The sequence below is a fragment of the Crocodylus porosus genome, unplaced genomic scaffold (assembly GCF_001723895.1).
Source record: "Crocodylus porosus isolate Cpor-Errol unplaced genomic scaffold, CroPor_comp1, whole genome shotgun sequence".
Taxonomy (NCBI): domain Eukaryota; kingdom Metazoa; phylum Chordata; order Crocodylia; family Crocodylidae; genus Crocodylus; species Crocodylus porosus.
The window spans coordinates 15,808,499-15,823,498 of record NW_017728924.1 but is presented as its reverse complement, the minus strand read 5'-3'; the positions used below and the strand labels follow the sequence as shown (position 1 = coordinate 15,823,498).

The 15,000-nt window shown below is 44.4% G+C and overlaps 1 protein-coding gene across 1 annotated transcript in view; it reads left to right on the top strand.

Moving 5' to 3' along the window:
- The window catches only part of PAK3 (p21 (RAC1) activated kinase 3), a 107,688-nt gene that overhangs the window by 44,392 nt on the left and 48,296 nt on the right, over positions 1 to 15,000 (top strand). Inside the window, exon 2 of the mRNA XM_019540404.1 lies at positions 9,140 to 9,336. Within this exon, the coding sequence (XP_019395949.1) occupies positions 9,162 to 9,336 (175 nt within the window). The 5' untranslated portion in view covers positions 9,140 to 9,161. The remainder of the gene's footprint in view (positions 1 to 9,139; positions 9,337 to 15,000) is intronic.

Below are 15,000 nucleotides of genomic sequence, written 5' to 3'. Positions count from 1 at the left end.
GCAAATTCTCTAATAAACCCCCTCAAATCCATGATTAAAAAGAAAGGACCCCCACAGCCCCCTGGCTGTGCTGGTACCCCTCGCCTCCTACCCACAACTCCTGCTCCCCCGGCCCTGCCAGAGGGGACCCAGCCGCCAGGGCTATGGGGCCAGGGATCTGGGTACACAGCCCCCACCCGAGCCCACAGTGGGCAGCCTGCCCTGCCCCTGCCCCGCCCCTGCCCCTGCCCCATTCACAAAGCTGGCATCCCCCAGGACCGTGCAGCAGTGGGCAGTCAGCCTGTCCCCCTGGTCGAGCCACTCCCGGCCCCATCCCACTCCCTGCCAGGGCCCTGTGGCTGCGCGTCCCTGCCAGGGCGCTGTGGCTGCCCACCAGTTAGCAGTCTGGTCCTATTGGGTTGCTAACGCTGGCCGGTCTTGCATGACTGACATGAGGAAGACTTAGGGCCTTCTGACGCATTACACTGTGAACCACACGTATGCTGATGGGTGTCAGTGCCAGCACAAATTTGGAGCAGTTGCTTTAGCCCAGCAAGAGCCTGGGGGACTGAAAGGTAAGAATCCCCCCAACCTCTCCCATTCCAAGTTTCCCCCTACTCTCGCAGCTCCCTGGTTCTTCCTCCCTGCCTCCCCCAGCCCCTGTGGCATTACTTACTTGTGGCTGCCCTTGCTGTCTGTCCCAGGGCAGCGGGCAAGGGAGGGTTAACCTGCAGTGCCCTGCTGCCAGGCTGCTGCTTTTCTGGGCCAGAGAGCAGCAGTAGGGGTAGTGGCTGGGCCGTCAACTTAACCCTTTCCTGCTTGCTCCCGTGGGACCAACAGTGCAGACAGCCACAAGTGGTGGGGGAACAGTGAGCAGGGATCTGGGGTGCTAGAGATGGGGGTGGGAGGTGGGCAAGAAGGCCTGATTGGGACCAGTGGAGGTGGGGGGAGTGTTTACACTAAGGTGTAGCCTAGGGTGGCCACACCTTAGTGTAACAGGAGCTGGGTAACATGGATCAGAGATAATCCTGACCTGGGGTGGTGTAACTACTAGTTTCAGGTGTCAATGTGTGGACAGCCCAGGGGTTAAGTGCTCCAGGAGCTGCCCAAAATTACTGTGTAACAAGGCCCTTACTGATTCTCAAGTCAGTCTATATTACTGTTTTACTGTAGGGGCTTCTCAAGAATAATTGCTTGTTCATACATGTGCTGTAGGTGTGTTTATTCTTGGGACCAGTGGATTTCCCACCTCTGTTTCCTTGTTAAGGGATTTACTTCTTGCTTCAGACTGGTGCTCCACAATGCATGCATTTTATTTTATTTTTTTCCCAAGAATTAAATCGGTAGCCCCTTTGATTTCAGGGAGAATCTCAAATTTACGACTGGATTGAAAGCTAATTCATCATGAGTTCACCATGAGCCTGGAATAATAGTTTTGAGAAGTTTGATCTGCGCCATTGACCTCAGTCAGGGCCCTGTGGATTCTGCAGTCCTTTGGCCATTGAACATGCTATTTCCACCTTGGGTTTCTGCTCTTGCTGTAGCAAGGTGTTGGTGTGTTGTTTCCTGTCTTTCTATCATTCTGGGACTGCCTTCCCCTGCCTTTCACCCTTCATATTTCCCACAAGGGAGGAGCACAGAGCATGCTCCTTTTGGCGTCCCATGGAGTGAAGCACTGTGGGGTTGGGAAGCCGGAACTGGGGTCCGTCTTGCAATCAAGCACTGCAAGGGACCAGTGATGTAGGACTGGCAAGTAATGATGCCCTGGGAATAACTCAGCAGCCAGCATCTGGGTTGCTGCTCAAGTTGGCTACACATTGCTCACCTTTCCTAGCTTGCGAGGAGGTTGGGAGCGGGTTAACAACAGGACAGTGATAGACCATGCAGCCAAAGTACCCAAATAAGCCAGTAAAAAACACTCTTCATAGAAACAACCTTTTACAAAATAAGCATCATCAAGTCTTAGGTCTTGAGTCTTCAGCTGCAAGCCATAGATGTATGTATGTGATTGGGACGTGGAGGGGAAAAGGAGCCAAGGATATTTTATGGAGATAGAATAAACTGACCATACCCCTGGGTTTAGGGGCACTAACGTTGTCCAGTGATTCATGGAAAATATGGGGCTCCAGTTATAATGAGGGGCTGTGGGGGCCTGGAGTGCACTGAGGTGCACAGCTGACTGCCTGGAGGTCACAAGTTTGAGACTATAATGGAAACACTGGTGGTGCTGCCTGTCCCGTTCCAGCAAATTTGTGAATGTTGCTTCCCTTGTCACAAGGAGACAAGAAGGAAGGGGGATGTGCATGTGATGACAGGGCTCCCCCATGGGCGCTACGCACTCCCTGGTTTGTTGTCTGAGCACTGCTGAAAAGAGCACTTCAAGCTTCGATTTGAAAAGTAAACTCCACGTGCAAAAATTTAAGACATCTGCAAACATACAAGCAAATAAAGATAATTAGTTTTGACCTTCTGATCTTGTCAATGCCTCTGAACAAAAGGAGACTTATTAGCAACGCTAACAGCATCTGACTGGGAATGGTCGAAGTGCTGCCAATAAGCGGGAGAGCTTAATAATAAGCGCTTCTTTAAAGTGTGGACACGGTGCTGTCTCATTGCAAATTGCAGTATGCTGACTCATTAGTGTCACAGGAAACAATTGTCCCAGGATGCAGTATAACGTGGTTTATCACACTGTTAACACTTCTCAGCACTGTAAATCCAAAGCATTTCTACACTTAATGGGTCTTATGGCCCTAGGTTCTTTGCAAATATATCCCAAGATAAAATGGGACAAGACAGCACAAACTCTGAAGTTAGAATCTGCTCAGGTAAGTGGGTTTTCTTTTGCCTTAGTGCAGTGAAACACTGGTAGGTTTGACATTTTAAACAAAAAAAAAAAAAGACGGCACCTAGACCTTGAGCAGAAAAAACAAATTCTCCCAGTACGCCTTGCCTCCTGGTTTACATTATCTTGTTTCTTTTCTCTAAACTGGTTTTAGAAAGTCAGTATTAACTGTTAAACCTTTTAGGCTATTTCCGCCCCCCCCCCCTTTAATTTTTTTTTTTATTCGGAGGTGAATAATAAGGCTTTGTATAATTGTTGAAACTGAGCCTGAAGCAGCCGTGGACAAAATATAGTGTTCCTTTCAATATCTTGGAAATAATGACATCATAGGCAAATTGGGCCAGAAACCATTAATAGTATTCTTTGTGGAAAGAAATCCCATGGGAGGACCTATTTCAGCAAGCCGGCATTGTTTACAAACAGATACAGTAACAGACACAGTCATCCCACTAGATAGGGCAGCTGAAACTTCATACTGTACAAGAGACTTCCCAGAATGCCCTTGTTTATTTTTGGTAACAAACTGAAAATGCTGCTGATGGCTTTGAGAGCTCCTGGTGTTAATGATCTGGGAGGCTGTCTTTGGCACCCTGAAAGGGATTCATAGGGTGTATTCAAGTAAGTGCCTCTGAGGTCACTGCTGCCATTTAGCTCATTGTTTGGAAGAAATAGTTAACATCCTGTGAGGCAGGTACATGTCTCTTCTGTGTGACTGGTTAAACTTTTTATAGTACACATGTGGCTTGCACTGCAAAGTATCCCACAGCTGTGAAACACAGCTTTATCAGTAGGGAGCAGGCTTGTAGGGCACAAATGGTGTTGATAAAGGTCTGTATGTGTGCTTCAAAGCGAGGTACTCTTATGCAACTACCCACTGACATTTGCTGTTAGTACACATATGGAAAAAAATGGCTGGAGATGACTTATGGCTAGATCCTGCTGCCCTTACACCGAGAAGTACTTTACTCTGCAGGTACTTAAACTGCAGTCAGTGGGGCTAACTGAGTAGATGTCTACTTGTTAAGAGTAAAGGGAGGAGAATCTTATCCATAATAGGAATGTTATGTGAAGAGTGGGCCCATCTACACATGCGCTTCAATGTGCATCAGCCTATTTTAATGCACATTAAGGCATCTTTAAAAAAGTGCTTTTTACTTAATACAGGCAGTCCTCAACTTACAACATTTCGAGTTACATCATCTTGTACTTACGTTTATAAATTGACACCCTGTTTCAACTTTGTGACATCAGTTTCAACTTTACAATGCTTGATCCAATGCCACGTCACCCCAGTGAACAAGTTTGCTGTGTCACCCATCTCCCTGGAGAACATCTGTCCAAACTTCCTTGGACATTTTCTTTAAGAAAGCAGACAAGACTCCAGAAGAACCTGCAGCCAAGACACCTGAGAAGACTCCAGCCAGGAACCCTTCAAGAAGTCCAACCCAGAGCCTTTCAAAAAGTCCAGCAAAGTCACCTCAAAGAAGTCCTTCCAAACCAATATGATTGCTATTTACAATATAAATACATTAATGTAGCTATACTACTCATCTATAATTGATTGAGTACAAAATTCTGGGGTATTTTTAGTAAAAACAGGGTATTGGGCCTTGGTTCAGGAACCAATCCCCCATTTATAACATTGTTTCTTATGAGAAAATTGGTTCCAAGTTACAACGTTTTGTCTTAACACGCAGTTTTCAGGCACCAATTGTGTCATACGTCCGAGGACTACCTGTAGGTTTTAAAATAGGCTAATGTGCACTAAGTGTCCCTTGAAAAGCGTTCGCTTTAGTTCACATGCATTAAGCCACCCTAATATACATTTTTCTAGTACCTCACAATGGAGGTCATTTATATGGATACATTTTTGTGCTTAGATGCACTGAAGATCCAGCATGCCGGAGCAGATGTGATTAACTGAGTCTGCTCCACATGCAAGCTGACGTGCATGGTGCTGCATTGCTTGCAGTCGTATAAGTAGTGAAATGCATGTCAGCATGGAGAAAATGGCAACGGTGCACTTTTGAACTAAAACACCTTCTCTGTGTTTTAGTTCAAAAGCCGACCGCCACCATTTTCTGCATGCTGAGATGCGTTTTGCCACTTCTACAGCTGTAAGTTATGCAGTGCTGGGTGCTTTTCTAAGCGCCTGGCACTGCGTGCTTACATGTGTAAAAATGCCCAAAAGTACTAAATTTAATGTGCGTTACCTAAAACTCATTAATGAATGTGTAGATGCACCCAGTGTCACTATTTGCATAAACTGTGCTTCATCATCTTTTTTTTTTTGCTGCCATAGTTTGGAAAACTCCAACACTTAATTACATGAAAACACAGAAAGCAAAACCCCATTAATTGTAAAATATTGGACATCAACCCACAAAAGCAAACACTCTGAGTCAGTTAAATCAGGTCAGATCTACACCTGATAGTTATACTAGAATAAGTGTGTCGGTTGGAAGCGTGGCTTTTTTCTGGTCTAATTATAAGGGTACAAAGAGTTTCACAGTTATATTGGAATAGCTATTCAGTTTACCTGGTTGGGCAAAGCTGTGTTGGGGTATATCACCTTTACATTGCGTAACTTTGTCCACAGTAGGGAAACTGTACCACTTTAATTATGGGCTTGTCTACACTAGAACAGACTTTGCTCCTGTAGCCATGTTGGAATACTTTAGACTGGCAGAGCCCCCTGCTGGAGAAGTACTATGTGACAGTAGAAAAGGTTTTATATTGGTATGGAGCTATTCCACTGCCCTAAATGACATAGACTAACTGTCGTGTTGGTAGAAGTGTGGCTTCTGCAAGGGTTTGGCTGGCCTGGACCGAGGGAGGGGGCGAGAGGTGGGGAGGGGCAGGTGTACGTTCATATGTTCCATTTTTCCTCCTCCCTTCCAGCCAATACAGCTATGTTTACGAAACCTTGTTGTAGAGACCTGGCTTATACTTGTATACGCCTCAACTTCAGCTACTGCATAGTTAGAGCTGTACAGCTTCCTATTGTAGATGAGATCTGACAGCTGACATGTCAGGGCCATGCTAGGGTTAAAAAAAAAAAAAAAAAAAAAAAGATGTGGAAAGGGTGTAAATAGGAGTGTAAGGGGGTTCTTTGTTATATCAGTGTCACATAAAGGATGACTGTCAGGGAAGAACTCCCAGGGAGGATTAGGTAATTGGTGAGCACATGCCCAAATTTCCACTTGGACTGGAATAGATCTGTGGGGTAGCAACTGTTTTTTTCCTCTGTGTTTTGTACAGTGTCTAACACAATGGGGTTCTGATGCATAACCAAGCACACAGACCATGCAAGCACATAAGAATAATATTTATTATTATGGTAACACATCAAGAAACAAACAAACAAATATGAAAATAATCTCAAGTCAGGAGCCTGGAGCAGAAACCTAAAACTTTACAGACAGCACAGCAGGATGCTCTCCATGTTAATATGTGTGTGCTCATACAAGGAATCCTTTTACCTCTGTCCTGAGACATCTAGTCCCACCTGTGGTTTGTTCTCTTTGGAGTTTTTGTTTACTAGAGGCTGTTTGTATGCTTCAAAGACGAGAACTGGGTTGAAAATGGCATGTAAATGTATGTACACTGACCACAGAATGGTATAAGGACAGAATTGCAGACTCTTCCAAGCACTGTGTACTCCTGGCCATTGATTCAAGGCCATTATTGTGTCAAGGGCTTTAGAGGGTCATTGACCTGAACAACTGTAATCATTTCCACGGGTCCAGCATCAAAGCTTTCTTAGAAATGCTTTAGAATGCAGTTCAGTGAGCCAATAGACCTGGCACCACTGTATGGGAGACACCTGTGCACTAAGTCCCCACATTCACATTTCTTTAATTCAGGGGTGGACAATTATTTTGGGCAGAGGGCCACTTACCAAGTGTCGGCAAGCCATCGAGGGCCACAGGACAGGCAGCCCAGGGCAGATTAGTGTTCATTTTCTAAATGTTTTAGGGGCTCCGCGGGCTGGATAGAATGGCCCGGCTGGCTGCATTTTGCCTACCCTTGCTTTAATTGATAATTGCTGTCACTTGCTCTTTTTCCCCCTAGAGCAACAGAAGTTCATAAAAATAGGATCCTGATGGGGTGCTTCTTTCTGTCTCTTAGGTCAATGATATAAGTCCCACCTAGGTCACCGGTGACTGCTAGATTGTTATCTGGCAGGTACGAGTTGAGGATCTCCGTTCAGTACCTACTGAGTGAGATTTAAAGCTTCACTTCTTGTAAAAGCCCGTCGCATCCCCACTTCAAGGTTATCATGCATTAGGATGTACTGTATATACACCTCATATATAGGTACTGGCTATGGGCAGAGGGTTTGAATTTCAGTGCTTGTTAATCTGTGATCTCATACAGGCTAAATTCAGTTAGTAAATACAGTAATACGAGAGAGAAAAACACCATTTTGTGTGCGGTGCTATTGAAACAAAAATGACAGAGACTAAAACCATATGTGTTTTTATAACCAATTTAGACTATAGTGAATTTCTCTCACTTCTGGACAGATCTTTTAGTTTTTGCATGCATGTAACTCTCACTGAAGCCAATGCAAATTTTTAGTTTTAGTAACCCTTAAAAATTGGTCATGCTAGTGAAAAGATCTTGACAAAACTTTATTTATGTCACTATGAATACAATCTCTGTTTGGGTCTCTGACCAGTCCTGCAACCACACAAACGAGTAGCTTTTCCTGGCCCTAAACTTGTGCCTAGGCAAGTGTTTACATTCATAACATAGTGCCTCCGGACTTGATCTTGTAAGCAGAAGGGCTGCCATCTTTGGATCACTCAGTGGGATTGACCTTGGGACCTCCAGAGCTAATAGCATATGCTGCTATATCTTAAGCTTGAGAGCATAGGCTCCCTGGCTGGCAGCTGTAACAACATACATCATCAGCACAAAAGGAGCCTTGTAACACACGTTTGCCAGTGGTTCACATAAGCCCTTCCCAAATGGAAATCAGAGGTTTTGCGAGGCAAATTGTTAAACTGTAGAGAACCTTTAAGAAAAAAGTGGAATGTGGACATGGTTACTTGAAAGATCCTTCCTGAATAAGATTTTATTTCTGAGAGTTATGTATTCAGAGCTCATTTGACCAAATCACCTCTTGTTTGTCATACTAGTTTGATATTATTGTCTTTTGTATTTCTGTTGCAAATATACCAGAAAAGTTGGGAGATTTAATATTTGTCATGCCTTTCCTTCCTTATATCTACTTGCAATTCTTGTGCAACTATTTCTAGGTATTTTAAATTCTCATGAATGTATCAGTTCAGGGAAAGCAGAAGAACGCCCAGTGATCAGCCTCCAGTCATGTACCAAGATCACACAGCCCATGGCTTGACAGATCAGTCTACAATGCCATCGTGAACATCCACACAATACCAGAATGTTACAATTAGCTCTTAAACATCCCTGCTGTAACGTACTGGTATGGAAATATAACAGGATGGAGGGAAATCCAAATGGTTTTCAATGTGTGATTATTGTTTCTCATTGTGTTTTGTGTATTGAGTATGAAGGAAGTCTATTGCTTATTTTTATGGGTAAAAAAATTAGTGCTTCAAAATCATTTGTCGTAGTGAAAATGCTCCCCTTCTGAAGCTATAAACTCTCAGGGACAAACTTTTTAACCAGCATGAAGCAGGAAAGAAATAGAAATCTTTGTGGTCTGCTCTTTCCCATGACAAGTAGTTTCTTGATGATCTAAACATTATACATTTCAGTAAACATCACTAAATTTTGCTTTATATGGCCTGGCCTGGTTTGTAAACAAGCAACAGAGAAATGAGTTTCTAAATATAATTTTTAAAACTGTACCTGGGCTGGAAATGCTTTAACACTGTTTTTACAGTTCTCATGTCTACTATGAGACAGTGGGGGCCAACCTTTTTGGCAGGTGTGCCACAAATTAGCCGGCACCGTCCCCAAGTACCACCCCGATTCCTTTCCCTTATCTGATCTGCTGCTCAGCTTTCTGCTTCCTTCCCCATGCTCCCTGCCTAATCTGATGCCCTACGTTTTGCTCCCTGCCTTGTGCTGCCTGTCTTCCCCCAGTCTGCCATGGGCCACACACGAGGCCTGCCTATGCCACATGTGGCACCCACGCTGCAGGTTGGCCAGCCCTGGCACAGGCAGTTTGAGTTGGTATCTAGTACCAAGAGGACCCAGTTCAAAAAGCTGAAACTAACTTCTATTACTCATAGCACCTGTAGCGTCTTCTCCCTTTCCCATAACTCCAGGCTTGGTGTCCCTTCTTCACCAGGATGCTCTGTGTTGTGCCATTTGCAGGAGGCTGTGAGGGCTGCTGAAGATGTCCGATAGTCTGGATATTGAAGAGAAACCTCCAGCCCCTCCGTTGAGAATGAACAGCAACAATCGTGATTCTTCAGCACTGAACCACAGCTCCAAACCACTCCCCATGGCCCCAGAGGAGAAAAACAAGAAGGCCAGGCTGCGCTCCATCTTCCCAGGAGGAGGGGATAAAAGTAAAGTATCAGCAGTACAAATAGGCCTCTCTCTCTTTCTGTCGTTTGTTGGTTGCTGTGTTTACTTTCCTCCTCTGCTTTCTTTCTGTTTCAACGGCTGAACATGGTAATTAAAAACCTCCCCACAGCCTTATGTTCCTATTACTCTGCTGCCATATTTTGAAAGAGGAGGAGGTGGTGTTTAATTAATTACCATGGTATAGTTGACTGGCCAATAACATGCATGCTGTATCTTGAAATGTATTAAATTACACTTACAGTTAAGTACAAGGGGGGTTGTACAGTACAAGTGGGGGATTTGGTTGTATTTTTTTAAAATGCATTTGTAGAAGTAAAGGAACAGTGCATATTCCATTTTTTTAAAAATGTTTTTGTGTTGAAAGAATAGGGAGAAGGCTCTTGCATTTCTTTGAATCTTCATTGATAAGGGAAGGGGGTATCTTTTTCAATTCATGTTCCTATGAAAGCCAGAGGTGCGTGTGGGATTTTTTAAAGTCAAGATTTGGTGTTGCATCTTAGAAATGCATTGAAATGCATTGGCAGGAGAGCAGTGTCATTTTGTATTTTAAATGTACTTGACAAGTTAAGGGAGGTAATTCTTGAACATTATTCAGTGCAGCAGGACCTAAGTTATGAGGCTGCGTTGCATCATTTGAATTTCAGGTGCGCAGTCTTCAAGTGAGTCTTGTATCTGAACCAAGACAAACCATGTTACATCTTTCCCCTTTTTAAGTTTTTCCATGGGATGACTAGGAGCACCTGAGGTGCTGCAAATGGTCAAGACACAGTAAACGTTCTGTGTCAGATTCTGAACCATACAAAGGGAAGGGAAAATGATCATGGTTAATGCTCTTGCCTTGTAACATAATCATAGTCACTCTTCTCTCTTCAAAGGGGCTATTAATTTCCCATGTTAATAAAGTTTTAAAAGTCTCTAAAAGCTGCATTTCAGTGGCTGTGTGCAGACTGGAAGGGAAGGGAGGAGGTGTTTGAGCTAATACAGGACTTGGGGAGCAGATGGGAAAGCACTATTTATTGTGGAGGATGTGCCAGACCTGAGCCAAGACATTCAGGGGACTGACGAGTTGTCACAGTCTCTGCATAGGGCTGAGGTGGCAGGGGTCTTGATTGGAGGATAACTTGGACTAAAAAAAGAGAGGGTAAGGCTTGTGGAAGTGGCACTAGACAGTCGATTTCAGAGACAGTGCGGGGGCTGAATAAATGAGTGTATGAGCATATGAGGGATGTCTGCACTGGGTGTGTGTGTTCAAGGTTGCAGGGGGTTGGGATGTGTGAGCAGCAGGGATGTTGGAGCGTCCACAGGTATGTTAGGAGAGAATTAGTGGGAAGGGGAGGTTAGTGGTTAATAGCAGGTTTTGAGTGCATGACAGTGACTTGTGGAGGGACGGGTTTGTTTGAGGGTGTTAGAGGTTGAAGAGGAGTGGGAAACTGGAGTGTTGGTGTTGGGATGTTTGGGATGGTTAGAATCATAGAAAATTAGGGTTGGAAAGAACCTCAGGAGATCATCTAGTCCTGCCCCCTGCTCAAGGCAGGACCATCCCCAGCTAGATAACCCCATCCCCGCCATGATTGTGCTGTGGGGGTCAGTATGAAATAAGGGTGAGTCCCTGGAAAGGGAGTGATTGAGGAGGTATAGGTGTTATGAGGTCTGGGTGCAATAGGTGTGTCTGGGGGTGTATATACCATGAATCAGGGTTGTAGTAGGGATGACTAGTATTAGGGTATGGGTCAGAGGTGTAGTAGTGATGACTGGTTATACCTGGATTGGCTTTGGGGTGTATGTGGTACAGGTAGAGGCAGGGTCAGATGCTGGGGAGGGCTGGCCGGAGGTACATGTATATCAGGGTTATCACTAGGCTGAGGTTGATAGGAGCAGCAAACTTAGTCCTTACCTGATTGATCCCTGCGGCTCAGATGGTCTGAAGCGCCACTGCCCTGGGGGGGTTGCAGGCCGCACAGACATTTCCCTGCCAGTGGCTGGAGCTTGTTTCCTGGCTGTGACATGGCTGATGGGTTTGCTAGCCAGTGCAGTGTGCAGTGGATGGAGCAGTGGACTGGGGTCGGGCAGGAGAAGTGAGTTGAGAGAAGGAAAAGGCTGCAGCAGCTGTGAGAATGGCCCTGTCTATTGGAAGCTAGAACAGAAGGCCTGGCATAGGGAGGGGAGGTGGAGAGGAGCAGGGAAAAACAAATGTTGGAAATAAATTACATGAGAGGCAAGGATTTCATAGGGTGATACCTGTTACTGACCAAACCACTTGTGTTGCTGGGATAAAGTTAGACAAGTTTTTGAAGCATTCTTGCTCAGGTCTTGTATTCGAAAGCTTGTCTATCTTCATCCCAACTTCATGGTTGATGCAATAAAAGATATCACCCTAAGACATCCTTGCCTCTTGTCTAGTTTCTGGACCATCACAGCTGCAACATCATGCTTACACTACTGTAATGTGGGAAATGAAGAAGAGAGGGAGTAAAGAGGGGGGAATAGAGCAGAGAGCAAAAGAGAAGGGGAGGGAGGGAAGCCTGCTACAGAGAAGCAAGCCCACTTAAGAGCAGCATCCTCCCTCCACCTAGATAGAGGCTGCCTTTCACCCTGCAGCTTCTTTCTGTGCCCATCTCTTTCTCTCCATGAAGGGGATGATGGTAGGAGCTGGCCATGTATACTAGTCAGGGCTTTTCATGTATGCTAGTCAGGGCTTTTCAGCCAGCCTGGGCTGTGGGGTGAACCCAGAGTATTCCTCTGCTGGCCCTAGCAAAGCCCAAAAAGTCCAGAGGGGAAGTTTTAACTTGACTCTTCATAACGAGCAAAATTAAAACCTGTCTAAGCTCATTCAGTTCCTGGACTGACATGTGTCACTTCCCCATCTGGCTGATGGCAAAGTGGTGTTGGATGTCTCCTGATAGAAAATATCCTGTGGCTGAGGTGGTACTGAAAACAGAAATGTAGAAATGTATAGCTCTAGGTGGAAACCCACCAAATACAATTTGATTTTTCTAATCAAAGTAACTGCAGAAAACATTCAAGTTTCATGACTTGAAAGCACTACTAAGTAAACTAGGATTTATATTTAACTTTTCTTGGGTGATCTAGTGAGTTGCAGAATATACAGCTTTGACAAGGGTGTGCCAAATCTCTTAAGGTGAAATCTTTTTACTGCTGATTGGTAGGTCAGGAGATCAGATGGCTCATGCGTGCTTCCTGGACTCACACAATGGCACCCACTTAAGAGTCCTACTTAAAAAAGACAAAATGACTAAAAATGGCCATTCTGACTCAGTGCATCTGACTGCTGCATCACAGATTTATTGTGGTTGTCAGCTACTGAAAGCATGTAAAAAGCATGGGAGGGAAGCATAATCTCAGGCCATTTCTGCTTACACAGACTAGGATGTTTTGGTCCTTTGTTCCTTCATCACGCAAAGGATGTGCAGTGTTGCTCAGAGAGCTCTGTCAGAGTGCTTGCTTCATGTTGGTTTGACAGCTGGCGTGGTATGAGAGTTGCCTAAGCTGACCAGCGCACTGTTGCTTTGTCTCCTTGGATGACTCCTGTTTGATTATCTCCCACCTGTTGCCTCTCAGCTTGCATTTAATTTGTAAACTGGGTTTTTGGTTGTAGCTGTGTTGATCTAAGGACATAGGCAGGCGAGGTTCTTTGAGTAGGTGTAATATCCTTTATTCGACCAAATGAGTAGTTGGAAACAAGTTTTTAGCAAGCTTTTGGGTGCAGTCACTCTTCTTCAGGCATAGGGAGTCTCTCCTGGCCTGAGACTCTTCTTCAGGCATAGGAAGTCTCACACTTCTTCAGGCATAGGAAGTCTGTGCTGGTCTGAGACTTTTTTCCAGCTACTCAGTTGGTCTAATAGAAGATACCGCATCTACTCAAAGAACCTTGCCATTTAATTTGCAAGCCCTTTAGGGCACAGACCATCTTTGTTCTGTATCCAGGACTGGAGCTCTTCAGTGCTTCCACTGTAAACTATCTTAGGGGTGTAGATGGTCCCTGTCATGATGGAATCTGAGGTCCTCATGCTCATGAATGCAGTGATTCTCATGACACTCCAATGATTTAGCCCTGTCAGCCCCGTTTTACAGGGGGATGGAGCACAGAAAAGCCAATTAACTTGCCCAACACCACACTGGCAGTCTGGCAGAACAGGGAACTGAAACCAGGTCTTGAGTCCCAGGCTATAGACTTAATCAATAGATCACCCTTTCTGTCGAGCATGAGGAGTGACAGCACTGTACAGATTGTTCAGCTCCTGAGCGTTTCTCTCCAGCTGGGCAGTCCTTTCTAAAGAGGATTGGAAGCAGAACTGTATGAGGAACCACACTGAGTTTGGCAGTTCAAGCTGCCTTTTTCCATTCTCTCTGAATCACCTCTAGTAGCTGCTCAGTCATAAAAATTACTATCCTGTGGCAGGAAGTGGTGGCCCAGTAAGGGAGTTACAGGAAATGCAACTAAAAGTATTTCAAGAAGAACTTAACCACATGGGGCTACATGCCGTTTTCAGCCACGATAATGCAGATCCAGAGTTGTAGGAACAGTATTACATTCAATGAAGCTATTCTTGATTTAGATTAAGGTGAGAGCAACATCTGGCCCCCAGTTGTTAAATTCTCTCATATGGGTACAGGATAACAAAATAGGAAGAATGAACTTGATCGGGTGGGGATATGGAGGAGAAAGAAAAGAGTGGAGATGCTAGGGTGTAACAGAAAGGTGAAGGATGGAAGACCATGATGATGTGGTAAAAAGACAGAGAAGAGGAAGGAGATGGAGAAAGGAACAGAATGAAATGCAGATAGAAGAAAATGAACAGAAATGAAATAAGCAAATGAAAAGAGGTCAAGTTATTCTCTTCTTCACAAGAGAAATGAAAAAGTTACCACTCAGCTGAGTCACAGCTCACTGCTAAACAAGGACCTTTTTGGCATAATAATGATGTGATTGGGAATGACCAGACAGAACACACTCCATTTCGTTGTCATCTTTTTGATGTGCAATAATTATTTGCAGAGGTGGTGGATGATTTTGCAGTGCCCATGATTGGACAGCTGGGCTTAGCTTGTCCAATTTATCAGAGAACTTTTATAACATAGGCAAGTAAGAATCACTAATCTGAAACCAGCAACTCTGGTCAGCTGTCCCTTCCGAGTCAGTCCTTTTTGCAGTGCATTTCAGCACTTCAGATGGAATGGATGTAATTTGGCTGCAGGGCATAGACAGAAGTGTCAAAATGTTTAGACAGCAGGATTAAATATAGACATCTAATTCCTTATTTAATTTACATTTTATCAGTGTTTTGAATACAGGCATTATGTATGCAGTCTGTTAAGCAGAGGTCTGCTAGGCACACGTGCCAAGTCTCTCCCCGTAAGCCAGAACGCTTGTCTCCAGGCCCGAGTGTCCTGTAAAGGACAAGTTGCGTTTTTAATGGAACATATTATGAAACACCTTATTTCACTTATAGATTTGACTGTTCCTTTAAGCTGAACTTGATGACCCTTTAAATCTAATTTTCACTCCAATCACTTGCCAGTGCCGAGATAGAAAAAGCCAATTTTGTTATCCTCAGTAAAAAGTTATGTACACTGAAAAGATATGACATCTTGTTGCTGGCAACATCTATCCTGAAAATTAAAGT